General features: G+C 47.6%; 1 protein-coding gene across 3 annotated transcripts in view; it reads right to left on the bottom strand.

The window, feature by feature from the left end:
* MEGF11 (multiple EGF like domains 11) overlaps positions 1–23,077 on the bottom strand; it is a 766,818-nt gene that overhangs the window by 607,597 nt on the left and 136,144 nt on the right. For all 3 annotated transcript variants that reach the window (XM_040342265.1, XM_040342267.1, XM_040342266.1), the window contains exons 3-4: positions 17,989–18,090; positions 920–1,020 (exon numbers count right to left, since the gene is read on the bottom strand). In XM_040342265.1, the coding sequence (XP_040198199.1) occupies positions 920–1,020; positions 17,989–18,090 (203 nt within the window). The remainder of the gene's footprint in view (positions 1–919; positions 1,021–17,988; positions 18,091–23,077) is intronic.

The following is a 23,077-nucleotide window of genomic DNA, read 5'->3' as shown; positions in this document are numbered from 1 at the left end:
TAGGGAGGGAAGGCTTACTGATGGAGGTGGGGAGGGAAGGCTCATTGATGGAGGTGGGGAGGGGAAGGCTTACTGATGGAGGTGGGGAGGGAAGGCTCATTGATGGAGGTGGGGAGGGGAAGGCTCATTGATTGAGGTGGGGGAGGGAGAGCTCTTTAATGGAGTTGGGGAGGGAAGGCTCATTGATGGAGGTGGGGAGAGATGGCTTACTGGTGGAGGTGAGGGACGGAAGGCTCATTGATGGAGGTGGGGAGGGAAGGCTCATTGGTGGTGGGGAGGGAAGGCTCATTGATGGAGGAAGGGAGGGGAGGGAAGGCTGATCCAATAGTAGAGCTACTGGAGCTCAAATTGCTGAAAAAAATGAATGCTGGAACTGATAAAAAGGTGTCAGAACAAACAGATCATCACAGCTTGTTGTATATGGGGCTGTGTAGCCACAGACCAGTCCGGGTGCCCATGCTGACCCGTGTCCACAGCCAAAAGCACCTACAATGGGCACATGAGCATTAGAACTGGACCACAGAGCAATGGAAGAAGGTGGCCTGGGCTGATGAATTCAAGAATGATTTGAGAAACGCAATAACGAGTTTCAGGTGTTGGCTTGGACACATTTCTCCAGATCTCAATCCAATCGGGCTTCTGACGATGTGCTGGAAAAAACAAGTCCGATCCACGGAGGCCCCACCTCACAACTTACAGGACTTAAGCAATCTGCTACTGACGGCTTGGTGCCAGATACCACAGCTTACCTTCAGAGGTCTAGTGGAGTCCATGCCTCCATGGGTGGTCATAATATTATGGCTGATCGTTGTGTGTGTATATAAATATATATTTTTATATTAAAGTATAATAACATTATATAGTAGCAAAAAAAAAAACATCCATAGATCTGTATGGAGAGAGGAAGAGTGATACATACGAACACAGAAGTCTCCGCTTTCATAGTATCCGGGGCAGCACTGTGACCTCCGCCGGTACATGGTTCTCAGGCCTCGCCGGTATGCGGTCTTGTAACTTATTCTGTGTAAGAAAAAAAGAGAGAACTTCATCAGGACAGGACACGTTCCCAACTATCACATTACACTTTTACCATCTAAGTGATGCAGGGTTTAGATGTGCACCCCTCTGAAAAGTGATACACACACTGGATTGCTTTTCAGAGGATTTTGACAGGCAATGGGGAGGCGATGTAACCCTGTAAATGACATAACACTGTGCTGCATGCAATCGTAAGGTAGCCCCGTTTACCTGGAGGAAAACACACACAAGCGCAGGGAGAACAAGCTTCTATGCAGGTAGGGCCCTAACTGAGATTTGAACAAAGGGCCCCATATTAAGTCAATGATGCCACGTGCATCTCTGATCCTTTGCATCATGCAGCTAACTGGCCCAGCAATGACAGCTAACTTCCAGGTTCAGACCGAACCCAATCTCATCCTTGTTACAGGTCGTCACCCTGTAACAGGAAGTGCTGAAAAAGCTCATCATGGCGACCCTTCCATGATGGTCCTTATATTGAGCACTTCCTGCTACAGGGTGACAACACTCTTTTCCTGTCTCCTATTCACTCTGATGGTGGGAGATAGTTGATTGGGAGCATATTATGTTGCACCCTAAGTATTGGTGTAATGTGTTCCTACAGTTGAACCTAGCCTTTAATATAATGGGGGCATTTACACTGGCCACTGGCACCCCAACCACCCACCTGGTGCCACCCCTGGATAATGCCGATGCACATGGGGTGATTAGGGTGTGCACACCCTGTGCGCACGCCTATGCCAATGAGAAATGCCATGCAAACAATGCCATGCTGGCGTGTATGCATAGTGCCCCCCCCCCTCCGCTTGGTAATTTGGGTTCTCTGTTCTGCGCCTCGACTCCAAGAACAACTTCAGCCCCTCTGACACACCTGGGAATTACAGGCCAGTTAGCCTAACATCGATAGTATGTAAGCTCTTGGAGGGGATGATAAGGGACTATATACAAGATTTTAGTAATGAAAACTGTATCATTAGCAGTAATCAGCATGGATTCATGAAGAATCATTCTTGCCAAAACAATCTAATAACCTTCTATGAGGGGGTGAGTTGCCATATAGATAAAGGAAGGCTGTAGACGTGGTGTATCTGGATAAAGGAAGGCCCCTAGACATGGTGTATCTAGATAAAGGAAGGTCCGTAGACGTGGTGTATCTGGATAAAGGAAGACCTGTAGACGTGGTGTATCTGGATAAAGGAAGGCCCGTAGACGTGGTGTATTTAGATAAAGGAAGGCTTGTAGACGTGGTGTATCTAGATAAAGGAAGGCCCGTAGACGTGGTGTATCTGGATAAAGGAAGGCCCGTAGACGTGGTGTATCTAGAAAAAGGAAGGCCCGTAGACGTGGTGTATCTGGATAAAGGAAGGCCCGTAAACGTGGTGTATCTGGATAAAGGAAGGCCTGTAGACGTGGTGTATCTGGATAAAGGAAGACCCGTAGACGTGGTGTAGCTGGATAAAGGAAGGCCCGTAGACGTGGTGTATCTAGATAAAGGAAGCCCCGTAGATGTGGTGTATCTGGATAAAGGAAGGCCCGTAGACGTGGTGTATCTGGTTAAAGGAAGGCACGTAGACGTGGTGTATCTGGATAAAGAAAGACCTGTAGACGTGGTGTATCTGGATAATGGAAGGCCCGTAGACGTGGTGTATCTGGATAAAGGAAGACCCGTAGATGTGTTGTATCTGGATAAAGAAAGACCTGTAGACGTGGTGTATCTGGATAATGGAAGGCCCGTAGACGTGGTGTATCTGGATAAAGAAAGACCTGTAGACGTGGTGTATCTGGATAATGGAAGGCCCGTAGACGTAGTGTATCTGGATAATGGAAGGCCCGTAGATGTGGTGTATCTGGATAAAGGAAGGCCCGTAGACGTGGTGCATCTAGATAAAGGAAGGCCCATAGACGTGGTGTATCTGGATAAAGGAAGGCCCGTATATGTGTTGTATCTAGATAAAGGAAGGCCCGTAGATGTGGTGTATCTGGATAAATGAAGGCCCGTAGATGTGGTGTATCTGGATAAAGGAAGACTCGTAGACGTGGTGTATCTAGATAAAGGAAGGCCCTTAGAAGTGGTGTATCTGGATTTTGCAAAAGCATTTGACACAGTTCCCCATAAACGTTTTATGCACAAAATAAGGTTGGTTGGCATGGACCATAGGGTGAGTACATGGATTGAAAACTGGCTACAAGGGCGCCCAGTGGCCTATTGAAAGCTAGCAGCATGAGCCATTTATTTCTGAATGATCTTCAGCTCTCCCCGTGTGTTCCTGTTCTTGATATCATTGAAGTTCCTGTTACCGACCCTGCTTCCCTTGACCTGTCTTGTCTCTATTCCTGGATTTGACCCTCGACCTTGTTCCAGTGACTCCGCTTCTGTCTGCTGATCCGTGTATGACCTCTGGCTTGCTCTTTTGATTCTGCTACTGCCTGATTAGCAGTGTATGACCCCCAACTGACTTCTGACTCTGCTTGCTGCCTTACTCCTGGATGATCTTCTGTGCATGACTTATGACCTGCCTCCTGACTCTGCTCCTGGCTCTTCCTTCTGCCAAGTCTCACCTGGTACTCTTGAGGGACTCCTGAGGGACCAAGTCTCACCTGGTACTCCGGAGGGACCAAGTCTCACCTGGTACTCCCGAGGGACCAAGTCTCACCTGGTACTCCCGAGGGACCAAGTCTCACCTGGTACTCCCGAGGGACCAAGTCTCCCCTGGTACTCCCAAGGGACCAAGTCTCCCCTGGTACTCCCGAGGGACCAAGTCTCCCCTGGTACTCCCGAGGGACCAAGTCTCACCTGGTACTCCCGAGGGACCAAGTCTCACCTGGTACTCCCGAGGGACCAAGTCTCACCTGGTACTCCCGAGGGACCAAGTCTCACCTGGTACTCCCAAGGAACCAAGTCTCACCTGGTACTCCTATGGGACCAAGTCTCACCTGGTACTCCTATGGGAACAAGTCTCACCTGGTACTCCTGAGGGACCAAGTCTCACCTGGTACTCCTGAGGGACCAAGTCTCACCTGGTACTCCTGAGGGACCAAGTCTCACCTGGTACTTCTGAGGGACCAAGTCTCACCTGGTACTCCTGAGGGACTCCTGCCCAGCACTACATCCTGCTTGTCAGCTGCCATCCAGCGGACATCTCCTCATCACCTCAGCTAGCTGCAGCTGGCAACCCCTGCTTCTCTGAGTATAGCACTCCCAGTTATCACCTTCAGGGGCATTCTGCACTTAGCCGCAAAGGAAGCCCTCTCAGCACTTTGGTCTCTGTCCAGGTACATGACACACAAGACCATTTAGTGGTAAATAAACTCTATATATTGGTATGGGTTAGAATAAATGGTAGTGTCAGCATAAATGAACCCACAGAAGGTAGGTTCAGACACAGTCCACTAAAAAGTATAATCACTAGGCCAAGGTTACTAAGAATAGAGTTCTTTACCACTAGACTGGGATTAACTGGAATCGGCAAAGTCAGCAATAATCTGTGCATATAAACTATAACTAGTCTAGAGTGTACTTTAGGAGAATGGCTAGGAGCTGGTGAAATGTTCCTTAAGAGGTACCTCCAAGCATTAGCAATAGATGAAGGTCTCTGTGTAACAACTGTAAAGGAACAGTCTTTAGTCCTAACTCTTCAGCTGGCTAGCGTTGGGGTCCACCGGTACCATTGATGCACATAAGAGTAGTCCCAGTCAGGCATGCAGGCAGCAATAAGGCTACTAGACAGCTGAATGGTCATTTCCTAAAGGCCTCAGTCTCTCTAGCAGCAAATAGTAAGTCCCTGCAGCATTATTATTATTAATAATAATAATAATAATAATTTACTATATATTATTATTATTTTTATTTATTTATTATTAACTATGTATGAAAAATATCTATACCTGGAATTCTTCTTTATGCACAGACATGTGAAGCCCTTAGAGAAAATCTACAATAATTACATCTAGCAAAACAAGCTTACAATACACAGTAATAATTATCGGCAGACAATCATTAAAGTGTGCATCTAGAGGAAAGTGATAAACAATTATGATTATGAAGAAATGTCAATCAATAGAAATAAGTCAATGTATTTATATTCAACTGCTGCCAGATTGTATTTCTGTTACGTGTCTTGTTTCAATAGATTTGCCGAGTTATCCTCAGCATAATCCAATTTGATCATGTGACCAGACTGGCACACCATTTGATTAAATGGGGAGAATTTACTAAGGATAAAGTTTACACTTGTGGTTGAGGGGGGAAGAAGGGAAAAAAGGCAGTTGAGGGACATTTTTTCTGCCCCCAACTGCCCCCCCCCCTTTCAAGCCCAACTCCAGAAAATTGCTCCTTGCAGTGGGGTTAACCCCCACTTCAAAATGCAACCACAAAATGCAACCTGTTCAAGTGAATCAGGTCATGCCGCACCTGCCCTGCAACCGCATGCAATGCACATTGTTGCGCTCTGATGGTGCGGGTTTTTAGGGTTTTAAACTAGGTTGGAGGAGGCAACATATTGAGCAACAGCAAGAGGAATGCAAAGGCTGACTTGTCCCACTTCCCGCTGCATTCCCCTTGCCATTGCTTGCCTCAGGAAAGTGTTCACAGCCCAGAAAATTTACAGCTATGAATCAGCCATCTCCATCGAAGCTGTTGTCAAATTGGCCATGGCAGGAGAGGAAGGGGGCGGGTCAGTACTCATAACTAGGGTTAGAAAACTCTTAGGCCCCGTACACACGACCGAACATGTCTGCTGAAACTGGTCCGCAGACCAGTTTCCGCGGACATGTTCAGTCGTCTGTACGTCCGACCGGACAATTTTCCGGCGGATCGGACAGGTTTCCAGCGGACAAATGTTTCTTAGCATGCTAAGAAACATGTCCGCTGGAAGCCTGTCCGTCGGACATGTTCGGTCGTCTGTACAGACTCACCGGACATGTCCGCTCGGCCGAAAGCCCTCGCATGCGTGGAAGTGATTCGACGCATGCGTGGAAGCATTGACCTTCCAGGGCCGCGCACATCGCCGCGTCATCTTCGCGGCCACGTCACCGCTTATCGTGTCCGCGCGGATTTCTGTTTGATGGTGTGTACAACCATCAGACAGAAATCTCCGGACGGACATGTCCGATGAAAACGGTCCGGCGGACCGTTTTCATCGGACATTCCGTCCGTGTGTACGAGGCCTTAGGCCGCGTACACACGGTCGGTCCATCCGATGAGAATGGTCCGACGGACCGTTTTCATCTGTTCATCGCTGAAGCAGACTGATGGTCTGATGTGCGTACACACCATCGTTTTCAAAACCGATCGGGTCAGAACGCGGTGACGTAAAACACACGACGTGCTGAAAAAAACGAAGTTCAATGCTTCCAAGCATGCGTCGACTTGATTCTGAGCATGCAGGGGTTTTGAACCGATGCTTTTGCGTACTAACCATCGGTTTTGACCTATCGGTCAGCCGTCCATCGGTTCGCTTTTAAAGCAAGTTCTAAGGCCCCGTACTCACGACCAAACATGTCTGCTGAAACTGGTCCGCAGGCCAGTTTCAGCAGACATGTTTGGTCGTGTGTGGGCGCGAGCGGGCCGAATTCCAGCAAACATTTGCCCGCCGGGCCTTTTCCCAGCGGACAAATATTCCTGGACTTGTTTTAAAACAGTCCGCTGGAATCCTGCCCGCTCGGACATGTACGGTCGTCAGTACAGACCTACCGTACATGTCCAGGCGCCCGCCGTCCCTCGCATGCGTCGAATGACTTCGACGCATGCGTGGAAGCATTTTAAAGGCGGCCCGCCCACGTCGCTGCGTCATTGTCGCGGCGACACCGCGTCATCGACGCAGCGACACCGCGGACACGCCCCGCGTATTGTTTACGCGCGGACTTCTGTACGATGGTGTGTACAACCATCGTACAGAAGCCCTCTGGCAGACATGTATGGTGAAAACGGTCCGACGGACCGCTTTCACCATACATGTTTGGTCGTGAGTACCCGGCCTAAAACGTTGGTCTGAAGGACAAAAGTCCGATGGGCCGTACACATGGTCGGTTTGGACCGATGAAACTGAACTTCAGTCCGTTTTCATCGGTTTGGTCCGACTGTGTGTACGCGACCTTAGAAACATGGAACCAAGTGATATATGTACTTTTCCCCATAGGGGACAGAATCGTAAAATAAAAAACTTTCTGAGACAAGCAGAGGCAAGAAGAAGGCAGAGGCCCAGCCCAGACAACTTGCAGCTATGAATCAGCCATCTCCTTCAAAGCTGTTGTTGGATCAGCTGTGGCAGGAAGGGAAAGGTTCAGGTCAGTACTCATAACTAGGGTTAGATAACTCTTAAGCCGCGTACACACGATCGGAAAATCCAACAAGAAAACCGTAGATTTTTTTCCGACGGAATCTTGGCTCAAACATGTCTTGCACACATACGGTCACACCAAATTCCGACCGTTAAGAACGCGGTGACGTACAACAGTACGACGAGCCGAGAAAAATTAAGTTCAATGCTTCTGAGCGTGCATCGACTTAATTCCGAGCATGCGTGGTTTTTGGTGTGTCAAAATTGCATACAGACGATCGGAATTTCCTCGAAGAACTTTTTTTTGTCGAAAAATTTAAGGACCAACTCTTTTCTTGGGGGAAATTTCGACAGAAAAGTCTACACACACAGTCGGAGTTTCCGACCAAAAGCTCACATCGGACTTTTCTTGTCGGATTTTCCGATCGTGTGCACGTGGCATTAGAAACATGGGACCAAGTGCTATATATATATACTTTGCACCGCAGGAAGCAGAACTATAAAATAAAAATTATGGCCTGGATTCACATACCTCGGTCCATAGTAATGCCGGCGTAGCGTATAGAATATACGCTACGCCGGCGTAGCGAAGAGCGGCGAGCACAGTATTCACAAAGCACTTGCTCCCAAAGTTGCGCCGGCGTAACGTAAATTCCTAGGCGTAAGCTGGCCTAATTCAAAGTAGGTGGAAGTGGGCGTGATCCATTTAAATGAACCGTGACCCCATGCAAATGATGGGCCGAACGAACGGCGCATGCGCCGTCCCGTGGACGCTCCCAATGCGCATGCTCAGAATCACGTCGGAAATACTCCTTAAGATACGTCGAATCACTGCCTACGACGTGAACGTAACCTACGCCCAGCCCTATTCACGTACTACTACGTAAACAACATAAAATACGACGGCTGTTCCCTGGTCCATACCTTAACATGACTTACACCTGCTTTATGAGGCTTAACTTTACGCTGGACGTAAGCCTTACGCAAACCGTGTATATGATGCGCCGGGCGCAAATACATTCGTGAATCGCCGTATCTCCCTCATTTGCATATTTGCAATGAGGCGGCCAGCGGAAATATGTGCCCAAGATACGCCGGCGTAGGAAAGTTACGTCGGTCGGAGGAAGCCTATTTTCAGGCGTATATAGTTCTATGGGCACGGCGCATAGATACGACGGCGCACATTGAAACTTACACGGCGTATCTCGAGATACGCCACGTAAGTGTTACGTGAATCCAGGCCTATAGCTATAGATTTTCTTTAATATGTTATTATCCTTTCTTGTATTAAGAGAGGTATGGACTCCAGAGACAGAGATATAATTTTGCCCCCCTGTACAAAACATTAGTAAGACCTCATCTGGAATATGCAGTTCAGTTTTGGGCACCAGTTCTCAAAAAGGACATCGGAGAACTGGAGAAAGTGCAGAGAAGGGCAACCAAACTGATAAGAGGCATGGAGGAGCTCAGCTATGAGGAAAGATTAGAGGAACTGAATTTATTCACTCTTGAGAAGAGGAGAATAAAGGGGGGATATGATCAACATGTACAAATATATAAGAGGTCCATACAGTGAACTTGGTGTTGAATTATTCACTTTACGGTCAACACTGAGGACAAGGGGGCACTCTTTACGTCTAGAGGAAAAGAGATTTCACCTCCAAATACGGAAAGGTTTTTTCACAGTAAGAGCTGTGAAAATGTGGAACAGACTCCCTCCAGAGGTGGTTCTGGCCAGCTCAGTAGATTGCTTTAGGAAAGGCCTGGATTCTGTCCTAAATGTACAGAATATAACTGAGTACTAAGATTTGTAGGTAAAGTTGATCCGGGGTAAATCCGATTGCCTCTCGGGGGATCAGGAAGGAATTTTTTCCCCTGCTATAGCAAATTGGATCATGCTCTGCTGGGGTTTTTTGCCTTCCTCTGGATCAACTGTGGGTATGGAGTTGGGTGTATGGGATTGTACTGTGTTTTTTATTTATTTTTTTTATTTTTTGTGGTTGAACTGGATGGACTTGTGTCTTTTTTCAACCTGACTAACTATGTAACTATGTAATTAGAGGACAACAGCTCTGAAGGAGACGGATGATTCATAACTGCATCTTGTCTGGGCTGTAAACACTTTCTTGAGACAAGCAGAGGCAAGAAAAATGCAGAGGGAGGGGGGTGTGTCAGTCTTTGCCTTCCTCTTGCTGTTGCATGACATGTTGCCCTCCCACTGCCTGGTTTAACCCATAAAAGCCCATACCACTACACCATTTAAGAAAAAAATGGCCACCATAAACAAGGGCAAGATAAATGTATGCCGTGTGCATTCAAAAAGAAAATGGCCACCATTAGTGATGTGCCACCATAATGGATGTGTGGGTATAAGAACACTGGAAAAAATGTAAGCCCTTTAGGGGTTTGTGAATGCCTGATGCCCTGTATACACGATCGGTTCATCTGATGAAAACGGTCTGATGGATTTTTTCATCAGATATCCGATGAAGCTGACTTTCATCAGTCTTGCCTACACACCATCAGTTAAAAAAACGATCGTGTCAGAACTCAGTAACGTAAAAGACAACGCCGTGCTGAGAAAAATTAAGTTCAATGCTTCCGAGCATGCATCGACTTGATTCTGAGCATGCGTTGATTTTTTACCGATGGATTTCCCCACAGACAATCGTTTTTTTCTATCGATTTTTTTAACCATCAGATAATTTTAAAACAGGTTCTAAGTTTTTTCACCGATGGGAAAAAAACTGATGAGGCCCACACACGATCGGTTCGTCTGATGAAAACGGTCCGTTTTCATCAGACAAAACCGATCGCGTGTATGCGGCATTAGTGTATGCACTTGATTGTAACCATTAAAAAAAGGAGACTAAGCTAGAGATCTACTTGAAACATAATCAATAAAATATTTCCCCTTATCAGTTCTATATCCACCTAAGCACAAGTTAACCACAATTTAACTGTAGCCTTGTCTTTTCTTGTTTTCCTGTTCGTTCCCGTTCGTTTTTCGTACGACGAGATTTTTTCGTATTCCGATCGTTTCGTATTTTCTTTACCGTTTTATTTTCGTACATGCGGGATGGTTCGTTATTCTGTTTAATTCATGTTCGTTCCTTGTTAGACAATAATTTTCGTGAATTTTCGTCAATGATTTGCATTCTGTGTTTTGGATTCCTTTTTCTGTTCCTGTTTTCGGTCGTGTGTTCGTGTGACATCTATGACAATTTGTTGTGGATGTCATGTGGGCATGCGACTGAAGATACGAACAGAAAAAGGATTTTCGTCATTTTGTACTTTCGTAAACATATCGCGGGATTCGCGGCACTTTCAACACGCGGCTCATCCATATTAACTATTGTTAAGCCCCATACACTTGGTCAGACTTTTTTAACAACAAACATAAAAACGATCGTTTTCCGTTCGTTCTCAGAAAATTTGTTCGTTTTTAAACTCCATCAGAAAACCATTTTTGGGTTCAAAAGTCTGGCCAACTGATCTCCCTTCAGATGAAAATCCACAGAAAAGTTTATTTGGCTTTACTGTACTACTCAGCACAAAAGAGAAGCTGCTTCACTAACTACACTCACTGCCCATTCAAAAAAACGAAAATTACATCTGTGGCAAGGGATTTGCATTCTGTGTTTTGGGTCCTTTTTCTTTTGGTGTTTTCGGTCGTGTGTTCGTGTGACATCTGTGGCAAAAGATTTGCATTCTGTTGAATCCAAAATACGAACAGAAAAAAGGAATTCAAAATACAGGGTGCGGGTCTTTTGTTGTGGATGTCGTGTGAGCATGCGACTGGGGATGCGGACAGGGAAAGGATTCAAACAAAATGCAGAGTGCGGGTCTTTTGTTGTGGATGTCATATGAGTATACGACTGAGGGTGCGAACAGAGAAGGGATTCAAACAAGATACAGAGTGCAAATCTTTTGTTGTGGATGTCGTGTGAACATACGGCTGAGGATAAAAACAGAGAGGGGATTCAAACAAGATACAGAGTGCAAATATTTTGTTGTGGATGTCATATGAGCATACGACTGAGGGTGCGAACAGAGAAGGGATTCAAACAAGATACAGAGTGCAAATCTTTTGTTGTAGGTGTCATGTGGACATGCGGCTGAGGATACGAGCAGAGAGGGGATTCAAACAAGATACAGAATGCAAATCTTTTGTTATAGATGTAATTTTCGTTCTTTTGCCGTTTTCGTTTTGTCGTATTTTCGTCAGATCGTTCGTTCGTATTTGCGGTTGTTCGTTAAGCGGCTCATTCGTAATCCCGTCGTTTTCGTATTTTGGTGCTTTAATTTTTTCGTATGTACACATTATTCTGCGGGTACGAAAATGAACATTTTCGTACGAAAATAACATTCGTACGAACGGGAATGCACATATCTACTCATAACTAGGGTTAGATAACTCCTAGAAACATGGGACCAAGTTCTATATGTACTTTGCCCCACAGGAAGCAAAACTATAAAATACAAATTATAGCTTTAGGTCTTCTTTAATATGTTATCAGTGGACAACAGCTTTAAAGGAGACAGATGATTTATGACGGCATCTTGTCTGGGCTGTAAACTAGGGTGACCAGACATCCCCGGTTTACGGGGCAACAGTCCCCGGATTGAGGACACTGTCCCCGGACCAAGTCTGTCCCCGGTTTTGTCCCTGGATTGGATTTGAACAGGGGCTGGGGCAATTTAAAAGACAGTCAGTGCAGAATTAAAAATCCTGGTCAGCCGGCTGCCAGCTTATCTCCTTGCCTTCCTTGGCCGAGTGATCTTCCTCCGCTCCCCACCCAGTAGTAGCTGGCGACGGGCAGAGAGACGCTGATTGCCGCCATTAGTAGTAAAAAAAAAAAAAAAAGATGTCCCCGGATTTTATTTTAAAAATCTGGTCACCTTAGGCCCCGTACACACGACCAAACATGTATGCTGAAACTGGTCCGCGGGCCAGTTTCAGCATACATGTTCGGTCGTGTGTAAACCGTCCGCTGGAATCCTGCCCGCTCGGACATGTACGGTCGTCAGTACAGACCTACCGTACATGTCCAGGCGCCCGCCGTCCCTCGCATGCGTCGAATGACTTCGACGCATGCGTGGAAGCCTTTAAATGGCAGGCCCGCCCACGTCTCCGCGTCATCGCCGCGTCATCGTCGCGGCGACGACGCGGACACGCCCCGCGTATTGTTTACGCGCGGACTTCTGTACGATGGTGTGTACAACCATCGTACAGAAGCCCTCTGGCAGGCATGTACGGTGAAAACGGTCCGACGGACCGGTTTCACCGTACATGTTTGTTCGTGTGTACCCGGCCTTACTGTAAACACTTTCTTGAGACAAGCAAGGGCAAGATAAATGTAAAGGGGGGGGGGGGGGGTGGTTCAGTCTTTGCCTTCCTCTTGTTGTTGCATGACATGTTGCCTCCCACTGCCTGGTTTAACCCATAAAATCCCACACCACTATGCCATTTAAGAAAAAAAAATGGCCACCATAAGTGACCTGCTGCCATAACGGATGTGTGGGTACAACATATAGAAGGAACTGCAAAAAATGTATCCACTTTAGGGGTTTGTGAATGCATGAGTGTGTAGGCAGGTGCAGTCTACTTTCTCCACTGAAGGTGGTGCTCAACCGCAGCGGCATTGCAGAGAGAAAGAAAGTTGAGAGGAACATGGTTGCCTGGGTCACTGGGGGGGGCATCCGATTGGATGCTGGCACCCCATGTGACTTTGGCGGCCATCTTGGGTTGGGCAGAGTCTATTTACGACCCTGGCTCCAAAACCTGGCATGTATTTCACATGTGGGCAGTGTAGGGACAGGTCACTCGTCTGCCAGGGACAGTATTATCGGCAGGGAGAGGTTCCAGACAAATAGGGTCGATGCAGAGACAAGCCATCCCTCCTTGAAGTGTTTTTATTTGGGTATGGACCACCATGCCCCTCGAGACAGATGCTATCGGAGCACCCAAGACCCACTGTTGAACTCTTTACTTCAAAAGTTTGTGAATGTGCCCGGCCGGGTTGTCTAGTTACATAGTTGATTGTTACATAGTAGGCGAGTTTGAAAAAAGACACAAGTCCATCAAGTCCAACCTATGTGTGTGATTATATGTCAGTATTACATTGTATATCCCTGTATGTTGTGGTTGTTCAGGTGCTTATCTAATCGTTTCTTGAAACCATTAATACTCCCCGCTGAGACCACCGCCTGTGGAAGGGAATTCCACATCCTTGCTGCTCTTAGGCCTCGTACACACGATAGGTTAAACAGAGGACAACGGTCTGAAATCGATCGTGTGTGGGCCCCATAGGTTATTTAACCATCGGTTAAAAAAAGCCAACTTGCTTTAAATTTAACCGATGGATTCCTAACTGATAGGTCAAAACCAATCGTTAGTAGGCACAACCATCGGTTAAAAATCTATGCATGCTCAGAATCAAGTCGACGCATGCTTGGAAGCATTGAACTTGTTTTTTTCAGCACGTTGTTGTGTTTTACGTCACTGCGTTCTAACACGATCGTTTTTTTAACCGATGGTGTGTAGGCGTGACTGACCATCAGTCAGCTTCAGGGCCGTCTTTAGCGCAGGGCAAACGGGGAACTTGCCCTGGGCCCAATCTTTGTAGGGGACCCTGCGCTACCCGTGAATTGGGGCTCAGACGACGGTTTTGCAGAGTGCACAGAGGACACGGGAGGCTAACCCCGCCCCATGTAGCCTGTATGCTCAGAACAGAGCGCTGTAGTTAGACCAGTGATCAGAGAGGGTGTGTCAGTGGAGCTCCCGGCCCGCCCCCTCTATACTGGCTGGGGAATACAGAGGTCCAGGGGCGGGCCGGGAGCTCCACTGACGTCCACTCTGATCACTGGCTCTAACTACAGCCGCTCTGTTCCGAGTGGAGCTCCCGGTCCCACCCCCTCTCTGCTGTCTAGCGCGCAAATACAGCCTCCTGTGTCCTCTATGCACTCTGCAAAACTGTCATCTGGGCCCCAATTCACGGTAACTTCGTGCAGTATGTCACAGTCTCTGGTAATCTTGTGCAGTATGTCACAGTCTCTGGTAATCTCGTGCAGTATGTCACAGTCTCTGTTAATCTTGTGCAGTATGTCACAGTCTCTGGTAATCTCGTGCAGTATGTCACAGTCTCTGGTAATCTCGTGCAGTATGTCACAGTCTCTGGTAATCTCGTGCAGTATGTCACAGTTTCTGGTAATCTCGTGCAGTATGTCACAGTCTCTGGTAATCTCATGCAGTATGTCACAGTCTCTGGTAATCTCGTGCAGTATGTCACAGTCTCTGGTAATCTCGTGCAGTATGTCACAGTCTCTGGTAATCTCGTGCAGTATGTCACAGTCTCTGGTAATCTCATGCAGTATGTCACAGTCTCTGGTAATCTCGTGCAGTATGTCACAGTCTCTGGTAATCTCGTGCAGTATGTCACAGTCTCTGGTAATCTCGTGCAGTATGTCACAGTCTCTGGTAATCTCATGCAGTATGTCACAGTCTCTGGTAATCTCATGCAGTATGTCACAGTCTCTGGTAATCTCATGCAGTATGTCACAGTCTCTGGTAATCTCGTGCAGTATGTCACAGTCTTTGGTAATCTCGTGCAGTATGTCACAGTCTCTGGTAATCTCGTGCAGTATGTCTGCACTCTCTGACCCTCTCCTGTAGTATGTGTATTAATGTGCCGCCTTACTTGCTCAATTATTTGTGATTGCTCCTATGCTCAGTGAGTGGTAATGATGTGCATTAAACTATAGCAACCAATCAGTGAGCACTAATAATGTGCAGTAACCTCTAGCAACCAATCACCAAGCACAAATTATGTGTTGTAACCTCTAGCAACCAGCCAGTGTGTGGTAAGGATAGGCTGTAACCTCTGGCAAACAATTGCAATCGCTACGTGATCTGCTGCAGTAAACTGATTTTGCATCTATTTGCTGTTTTTTTGTATGTCTCAGATGGAGGGGGGGCCCCAAGAAAATGTTTGCCCAGGGCCCAATCAAAATTAAAGATGGCCCTGGTCAGCTTCATCGGTTAACCAATGAAAACGGCCCATCAGACCGTTCTCATCGGATGGACTGATCGTGTGTAAGCGGCTTTACAGTAAATAACCCTCTACGTAGTTTAACCACTTCCCGACCTCCTCATGTAGATATACGTCGGCAGAATGGCACGGACAGGCACAATCACGTACCTGTACGTCCTCTGCTAGACGTGGGTGGGGGGTCCGATCGGGACCCCCCTCGGTACATGCGGAGGTCCGGTCCGCTCGGGGAGCGATACGGGACGACGGCGCGGCTATTTGTTTATAGCCGCTCCGTCGCGATCGCTCCCCGGAGCTGAAGAATGGGGAGAGCCGTATGTAAACACGGCTTCCCCGTGCTTCACTGTGTCGGCGCATCGATCGCGTCATTCCCTTTATAGGGAAGACACGATCGATGATGTCATTCCTACAGCCACACCCCCCTACAGTAGTAAACACACACACAGGTCACACTAAATGTTACAGCGCCCCCTGTGTTTGACTCCCAAACTGCAACTGTCATTTTCACAATAAACAATGCAATTTAAATGCATTTTTTGCTGTGAAAATGACAATTGTCCCAAAAATGTGTCAAAATTGTCCGAAGTGTCCGCCATAATGTCGCAGTCACGAAAAAAATCACTGATCGCCGCCATTAGTAGTAAAAAAAATAAAAAAAATAAAAATGCAAAAAAACTATCCCCTATTCTGTAAACGCTATAAATTTTGCGCAAACCAACCGATAAACGATTATTGCGATTTTTTTTACCAAAAATAGATAGAAGAATACGTATCGGCCTAAACTGAGGGAAAAAAATAATTTATATATGTTTTTGGGGGATATTTATTACAGCAAAAAGTAAAAAATATTGCATTTTTTTCAAAATTGTCGCTCTATTTTTGTTTATAGCGCAAAAAATAAAAACCGCAGAGGTGATCAAATACCACCAAAAGAAAGCTCTATTTGTGGGGAAAAAAGGACGCCAATTTTGTTTGGGAGCCACGTCGCACGACCGCGCAATTGTCTGTTAAAGCGACGCAGTCCCGAACTGTAAAAACCCCTTGGGTCTTTAGGCAGCAATATGGTCCGGGGCTTAAGTGGTTAAGGTTAAACCTCTTTTCTTCTCATTTTAATGAATGAACGTGTCTTGTTAAACTCCGCGAAAAAGTTTTATCCCTATTGTGGGGTCACCAGTACGCTATTTCTAAATATCAGATCCCCTCTCAAGCGTCTCTTCTCCAGAGAGAATAAGTTCAGCGCTCACAACCTTTCCTCATAACTAATATCCTCCAGACCCTTTATTAGCTTTGTTGCCCTTCTTTGTACTCTCTCCATTTCCAGTACATCCTTCCTGAGGACTTTGGGCCAGAACTGGACGGCATACTCCAGGTGCGGCCGGACCAGAGTCTTGTAAAAAGTTGAACTTTAATTACAATACAGTTCTGTTTCTGCACCTGAATTCTGAGGCCCAGATTCACGTAGATCGGCGCATCTCTGCGGCGGCGTAACATATCCGATTTACGTTACGCCGCCGCAACTTAGACGGGCAAGTGCTGCATTCTCAAAGCACTTGCTCCGTAAGTTGCGGCTGCTTAGTGTAAATCGGCCGGCGTAAGCCCGCCTAATTCAAATTTGAATCAGGGGGGCCTTTTTCTATGTAAATGTTATGTGACCCGACGTGATTGACGTTTTTCACGAACGGCGCATGCGCTGTCCGTGGAAATCTCCCAGTGTGCATTGCTCCTAATACGCCGCAAGGACGTCATTGGTTTTGACGTGGACGTAAATTACGTCCAGCCCCATTCACGGACGAGTTACACACACGACTTAACTTTTTCAAATTTCGACGCGGGAACGACGCCAAAATACTTAACATTGGCTGCGCCACCATATAGCAGGGGCAACTTTACGCCGGGAAAAGCCTAACGTAAACGTCGTAACTTTACTGCGTCTGCCGCACGTACGTTCGGGAATTCGCGTATCTAGCTAATTTGCATACTCGACGCGGAATTCTACGGAAAGCGCCACCAAACTAGGAATCCACTTAAAGTGGTTGTAAACCCACTTTTTGTACTTTTACCTACAGGTAAGCCTATAACAAGGCTTACCTGTAGGTAAGGAGAATATCTCCTAAACCTGCACGGTTTAGGAGATATTCCCCTCGCAATGCGCCGCTGCGCATGCGCAGGGGGGATCTACGGCAAAAGGACCGGCAGCCGCCGGACCATGCCGAGTTTTAAATCTCCCGCGTGCACGTGCGGGAGTGACGTCATCACCGCTACAGCCAATCACAGCGCTGGAGCGGCGATACCCGGAAAGACATGCCGAGGCAAGATGAAATCTCGCTCGGCGTGAACCAGGTAAGTGCTACGCACCTCGTTCCGAGGTAAGTATTTCATAATGAGCTACTATGCGGTGCATATTAGCTCATTATGACTTTTCCCTTGCAGGAGGAAAAAATATATATTTTTTTATGCGGGTTTACAAGCGCTTTAAAACATAATCAATAAAATATTTCCAATTATCAGTTCTACATCCATATAAACACAAGTTAAGCGCAACTTAACTGTTGCCTTGTCTTTTGGCTCTTTGGCTCCACACAGTACACCCTATGGGCCCCCCCCCCCCCCAAAGTTCATACCTGTGCCGGGTGCATTTGAACCAGTTGAGGATGTCCGTGCAGCGAGTGTAATAAATCTGATCGAATGGGTGAGCGTACGATTCCTGCACAGTCACAGCATAGCTGAAAGAGAGGAGGAGAGAAAGGAGAGGTTAATGGCTTCTAGAAACTTGGAATGATTTCTGTACAGATCAGCAACAGAGATGCCTAAAACCTCATCTAAAAATGAATGCACAGGAAAAAAAAAACGAAAAAAAAAAAAACATAACACGGCCCTAATTACATTTAAAATATGTGCAGCCTCATCTGCCACCACTTTTCACCATGAATGGGAGGACAGCTATCTTAGTCGCCTGAAAATAGCTCAGTTATCACACGACGGCGCAGGATTTCTTTGTGTCGGGGCTGTGGGGGGCTGTATTATGTATAATGGAATCAATATCAAGCGGCGTTTTTTTGTTTTGTTTTTTGTCTGCGATATGAAAACACAAGTCACTGAAGAGAATCTCCGAAAAAAAAAAAAAAAAAAAATTCACTGCACATTTATTGGTGCCATATTACAGCTTTCATGGTATTATGGAGAATAATAATATCAGTTGTACACACCAATGGAACACTGCCTCTAGCAGCAGCCTGCAAAAAAAGCGGTCATTTAATAAACCGCACAAAAAATGTAATACGCTATTGTCAAAAGTATTGGGACGCCTGCCTTTACACGCACATGAACTTTAACGGCATCCCAGTCTTAGGCTCCATTCACATCTAGGCGGACGAAATCGCGGCGTTTTGTCCCGCGAATTGCGGCGGCAAATAGCGGCGTTTTGCACCGCGATTTGCGGCGACAAACCGCCGCGATTGTCCGCCTAGATGTGCCCCTAGGATGTGCCCCTCTATGGAGATGGTCCCCGAACGCCGAAAGCCGCCAGAAAAAAAGGTCCGGGACCTTTTTTCAGGCGGCAGGCGACAGGCGTCCGGCGTTCGGCGTGGAGATGTGAACCATCTCCATAGAGGGCAATGTGTTTCCAGCCCTCTGGCGGCAGCGGCGTCACACTACAGGCGACAAAACGCCTAGGTGTGAATGGGGACTTAGGCTCCATTCACATCTAGGCGGACGAAATCGCTGCCTTTTGTCCCGTGAATTGCGGCGGCAAATAGCGGCGTTTTGTACCGCGATTTGCGGCGACAAAACGCCGCGATTGTCCGCCTAGATGTGCCCCTAGGATGTGCCCCTCTATGGAGATGGTCCCGAACGCCGAAAGCTGCCTGAAAAAAAGGTCTGGGACCTTTTTTCAGGCGACAGGCGTCCGGCGCTCGGCGTGGAGATGTTAACCATCTCCATAGAGGGCAATGTGTTTCCAGCCCTCTGGCGGCAGCGGCGTCACACTACAGGCGACAAAACGCCTAGGTGTGAATGGGGGCTTAGGCCTCGTACAGACGACCCAACATGTCCGGCCAGCGGACATGTCCGATGAGTCGTACTGACCATCGGACATGTCCGGCGGACAGGCTTCCAGCGGACATGTTTCTTAGCATGCTAAGAAACAGTTGTCCGCTGGAAACCTGTCCGGTCGGCCGTAAAATTGTCCGGTCGGCCCTACACCCGACCGAACATGTCTGCTAAAACTGGTCCGACGGACCAGTTTCAGCGGACATGTTCGGTCGTGTGTACGAGGCCTTAGTCCGTAGGGTTCAATATTGAGTTGGCCCCGCCCTTTGCAGCTATAACAACTGGGGGTTAGTCAACGTGCTCGCCCCCTCCCTTGGGACTACATCCCTGCGGGGAGACGCTGTGAACACAGGGATGTAGTCCCATGGGAGGGGGCGAGCACGCTGACTAACCCCCAGCCAGAACGGATCGGATGATGGCGGAAAGCTTACTGCGGAGGAACAGGAAGTGGGAAATTTAGACAAAGAAGAAAAAAACATTTTAGAAGGGAAATGGAAGGAAAAGGTAAGTGAACCAACAATGCACTAGCTTAACCACTTAAGCCCCGGACCATTTTGTTGCTAAATGCCCAGGCCAGGTTTTGCGATTCGGCACTGCATCGCTTTAACAGACAATTGCGCGGTCGTGCAACGTGGCTCCCAAACAAAATTGGCGTCCTTTTTTCCCCACAAATAGAGCTTTCTTTTGGTGGTATTTGATCACCTCTGCGGTTTTTATTTTTTGCGCTATAAACAAAAATAGAGCGACAATTTTGAAAAAAATGCAATATTGTTTACTTTTTGCTATAATAAATATCCCCCAAAAACATATATAATGTTTTTTTTCCTCAGTTTAGGCCGATACGTATTCTTCTACCTATTTTTGGTAAAAAAAAATCGCAATAAGCGTTTATCAATTGGTTTGCGCAAAATTTATAGCGTTTACAAAATAGGGGATAGTTTTATTGCATTTTTATAATTTTTTTTTTTACTACTATTGGCGGCGATCAGCGATTTTTTTCGTGACTGCGACATTATGGCGGACACTTCGGACAATTTTGACACATTTTTGGGACCATTGTCATTTTCACAGCAAAAAATGCTATAAAAATGCATTCTTTATTGTGAAAATGACAGTTGCAGTTTGGGAGTTAACCACAGGGGGCGCTGTAGGAGTTAGGGTTCACCTAGTGTGTGTTTACAACTGTAGGGGGGTGTGGCTGTAGGACTGACATCATCGATCGAGTCTCCCTATAAAAGGGATCACTCGATCGATGCGCCGCCACAGTGAAGCACGGGGAAGCCATGTTTACATACGGCTCTCCCCGTTCTTCAGCTCCAGGGAGCGATCGCGAGGGGGCGGCTAGAAACGAATAGCTGCGCCGTTGTCCCGGATCGCTCCCCGCAGGTTACCGACCGCCACATGTACCGGGGGGGGGGGGTCCCGATCGGACCCCCGACCCGCGGAAAGGTGGGGACGTACATGTACGCCCATATGCCTGTACGTGCCAATCTCTGGACGTACATGTACATGCGGCGGGCGTTAACCAGTTAAAGGAACCAATTTAGAAAATAAAAAATGAACCTTTACAACTCACGGTTCCGTTGCCAGAGGTAACAGCCGAATCCCGGACGAGCCCCCACGTTTAGCGCTACCCCCTCAGGAGCCGCTGGTTAGATTTGGGATCGGCGTAATTATGTTACCTCTACGATGTGTCTAGGGGATGATGATGATGGTGTGAAGCAATAACGGAATGTCCAGATAGCAGGGTGACGTTTTCTGTGCTTTATTACTGGTCCAACATGACCAACAATCATACTGAGGTAGATAGAAGTAGGTTGGTGAAAAAGAGAATTCTGCAGATTCAGGCCTATGGATGAACAGAAGCAGTCCTGCTTCTAGTAGCACCTCTTTCTTCGTCGCCACTCCAACCGGAGTGGGTAAAGTGCCCCCGGACAGGCCCCTCTCACAGGCCTGGCAGCCAGAGCGTCACTTAGAACTTCTGGGAAGGAACAGGTCTCTGCCACAGACTTGGCTCTATTGGAATTTAGGACTTGTAAAGAGACCTCTGCCACAGGCCTAGTACTCGAGAACATGAATAGTAGAGCGAATCCTCCCAGTTGATAGTTAGCCTGAATCTCCCTCAGGTAGACTTCTTGTCCTTGGGTCACCGACTGACAGTTTGCAGCATACAACCTGTCAGTGTCCGGTCACCCAGATCCCCAATGGTTCGTCTAAGGCCCCGTACACACGACCGGTTTTCTCGGCAGAATTCAGCCAGAAACTCGATGGGAGACGTATTTTGCAGAGAAAACCGGTCGTGTGTACACTTTTCGCTGAGGAAACCGACGAGGATCTCGTCGGGCCAAAAAGAGAACATGTTCTCTATTTCCTCTTTAGTCAATGGGAAAAGTTAGCTCGCTGAGATCCTCGGCAGCTTCACAAGGAACTCGACGAGCAAAACGATGTGTTTTGCCCGTCGAGTTTCTCGGACGTGTGTACGGGGCCTAAGCCCTGTTGGATCACCTGCCTCCGGGTTCACCTCAGACCGACTCCCCATCGAACAGCACAACTCGCTTGGGATCTTCTTAATGAGAGGTGGGGAACCCAGTAAGTCACTGGGGTCCCTTTGCAGCATCAGTTGCTCCGGGGCCATGAGGGCCCAGAGTCAGGAACTCCGCGTGGCACGTGCGCCCCGGCCTGGTAGACCATATCGCTGGGGCCCGTGATGTGCCCACACCCTAAAGGTGGGTGCCGCACCTGGAACCAGGAACCCGCGAAGAACCCCGGAAAATGGCTTCTGCCACAGAAATACCCTCCCCCAACATGCCCCGCGAGGGAAACACTCCTCTGATTGGCTGCTGGGGAAAGCCACCTGCCATCCAGAGATGGAACTACATCTCTGGAGCACAGAATGACCCACAAGACAGTTCAGGGCTGGCAACAGCCGAACCTAAACAAATCAAACATGGATGAGAGCAAATAAGTCTCTCATCCCACTAAATGTACCATAGCACCTGTACTGAAAAGTACACAGGCGCTACATAATACAAAAACAAGACCACCATGTCTCCTCGGAACCCCTAGCTGATCCTGGGCAAGACAAAACCTCATTTGCGTGGTCCAATTTCCTTTCCTCATCACAAAAATCCATGATGTAACTTTTTTTTTCATCTTTTAATTTACCGTATTTATCGGCGTATACCACGCACTTTTTTGCCCTGAAAATCAGGGCAAAATCGTGGGTGCGCAGTATACGCCGATACCCGCTTTCCGGCGCCAAGTTTGAATACTGCGCCGACATATACCGAGCGCAGTACACTCGTGCATTGTCGGGCAGTCTCGGCTCCTCCCGCTCTGACGTCCTGGACGTACAGGACGTCAGCGCGAGAGTAGCCGAGCATTGCCGACAATACACGAGTGTACTGCGCTCTGTATATGTCGGCGCAGTATTCAAACTCGGCGCGGGAAACGAGCGGGGAGGACGTGAGGATGCGGCAGAAGGACGCCGGACCCGACGAAGAGGACACCCAAAGCCGCAGACGGACGCCGGACCCGACGAGGCCGCCGATGGACGCCGCGCAAGACACCAAAACTGTAAGTACAAAAAAAACTTTTTTTCCACAGGATTCGGAGCAACTTTAGGGGTGCGCGGTATACGCGGGAGCGCGCTATACTGCGATA

This window comes from Rana temporaria, chromosome 3 (assembly GCF_905171775.1).
Source record: "Rana temporaria chromosome 3, aRanTem1.1, whole genome shotgun sequence".
Lineage (NCBI taxonomy): Eukaryota > Metazoa > Chordata > Amphibia > Anura > Ranidae > Rana > Rana temporaria.
This window is presented reverse-complemented; position numbering and strand designations above follow the sequence as displayed.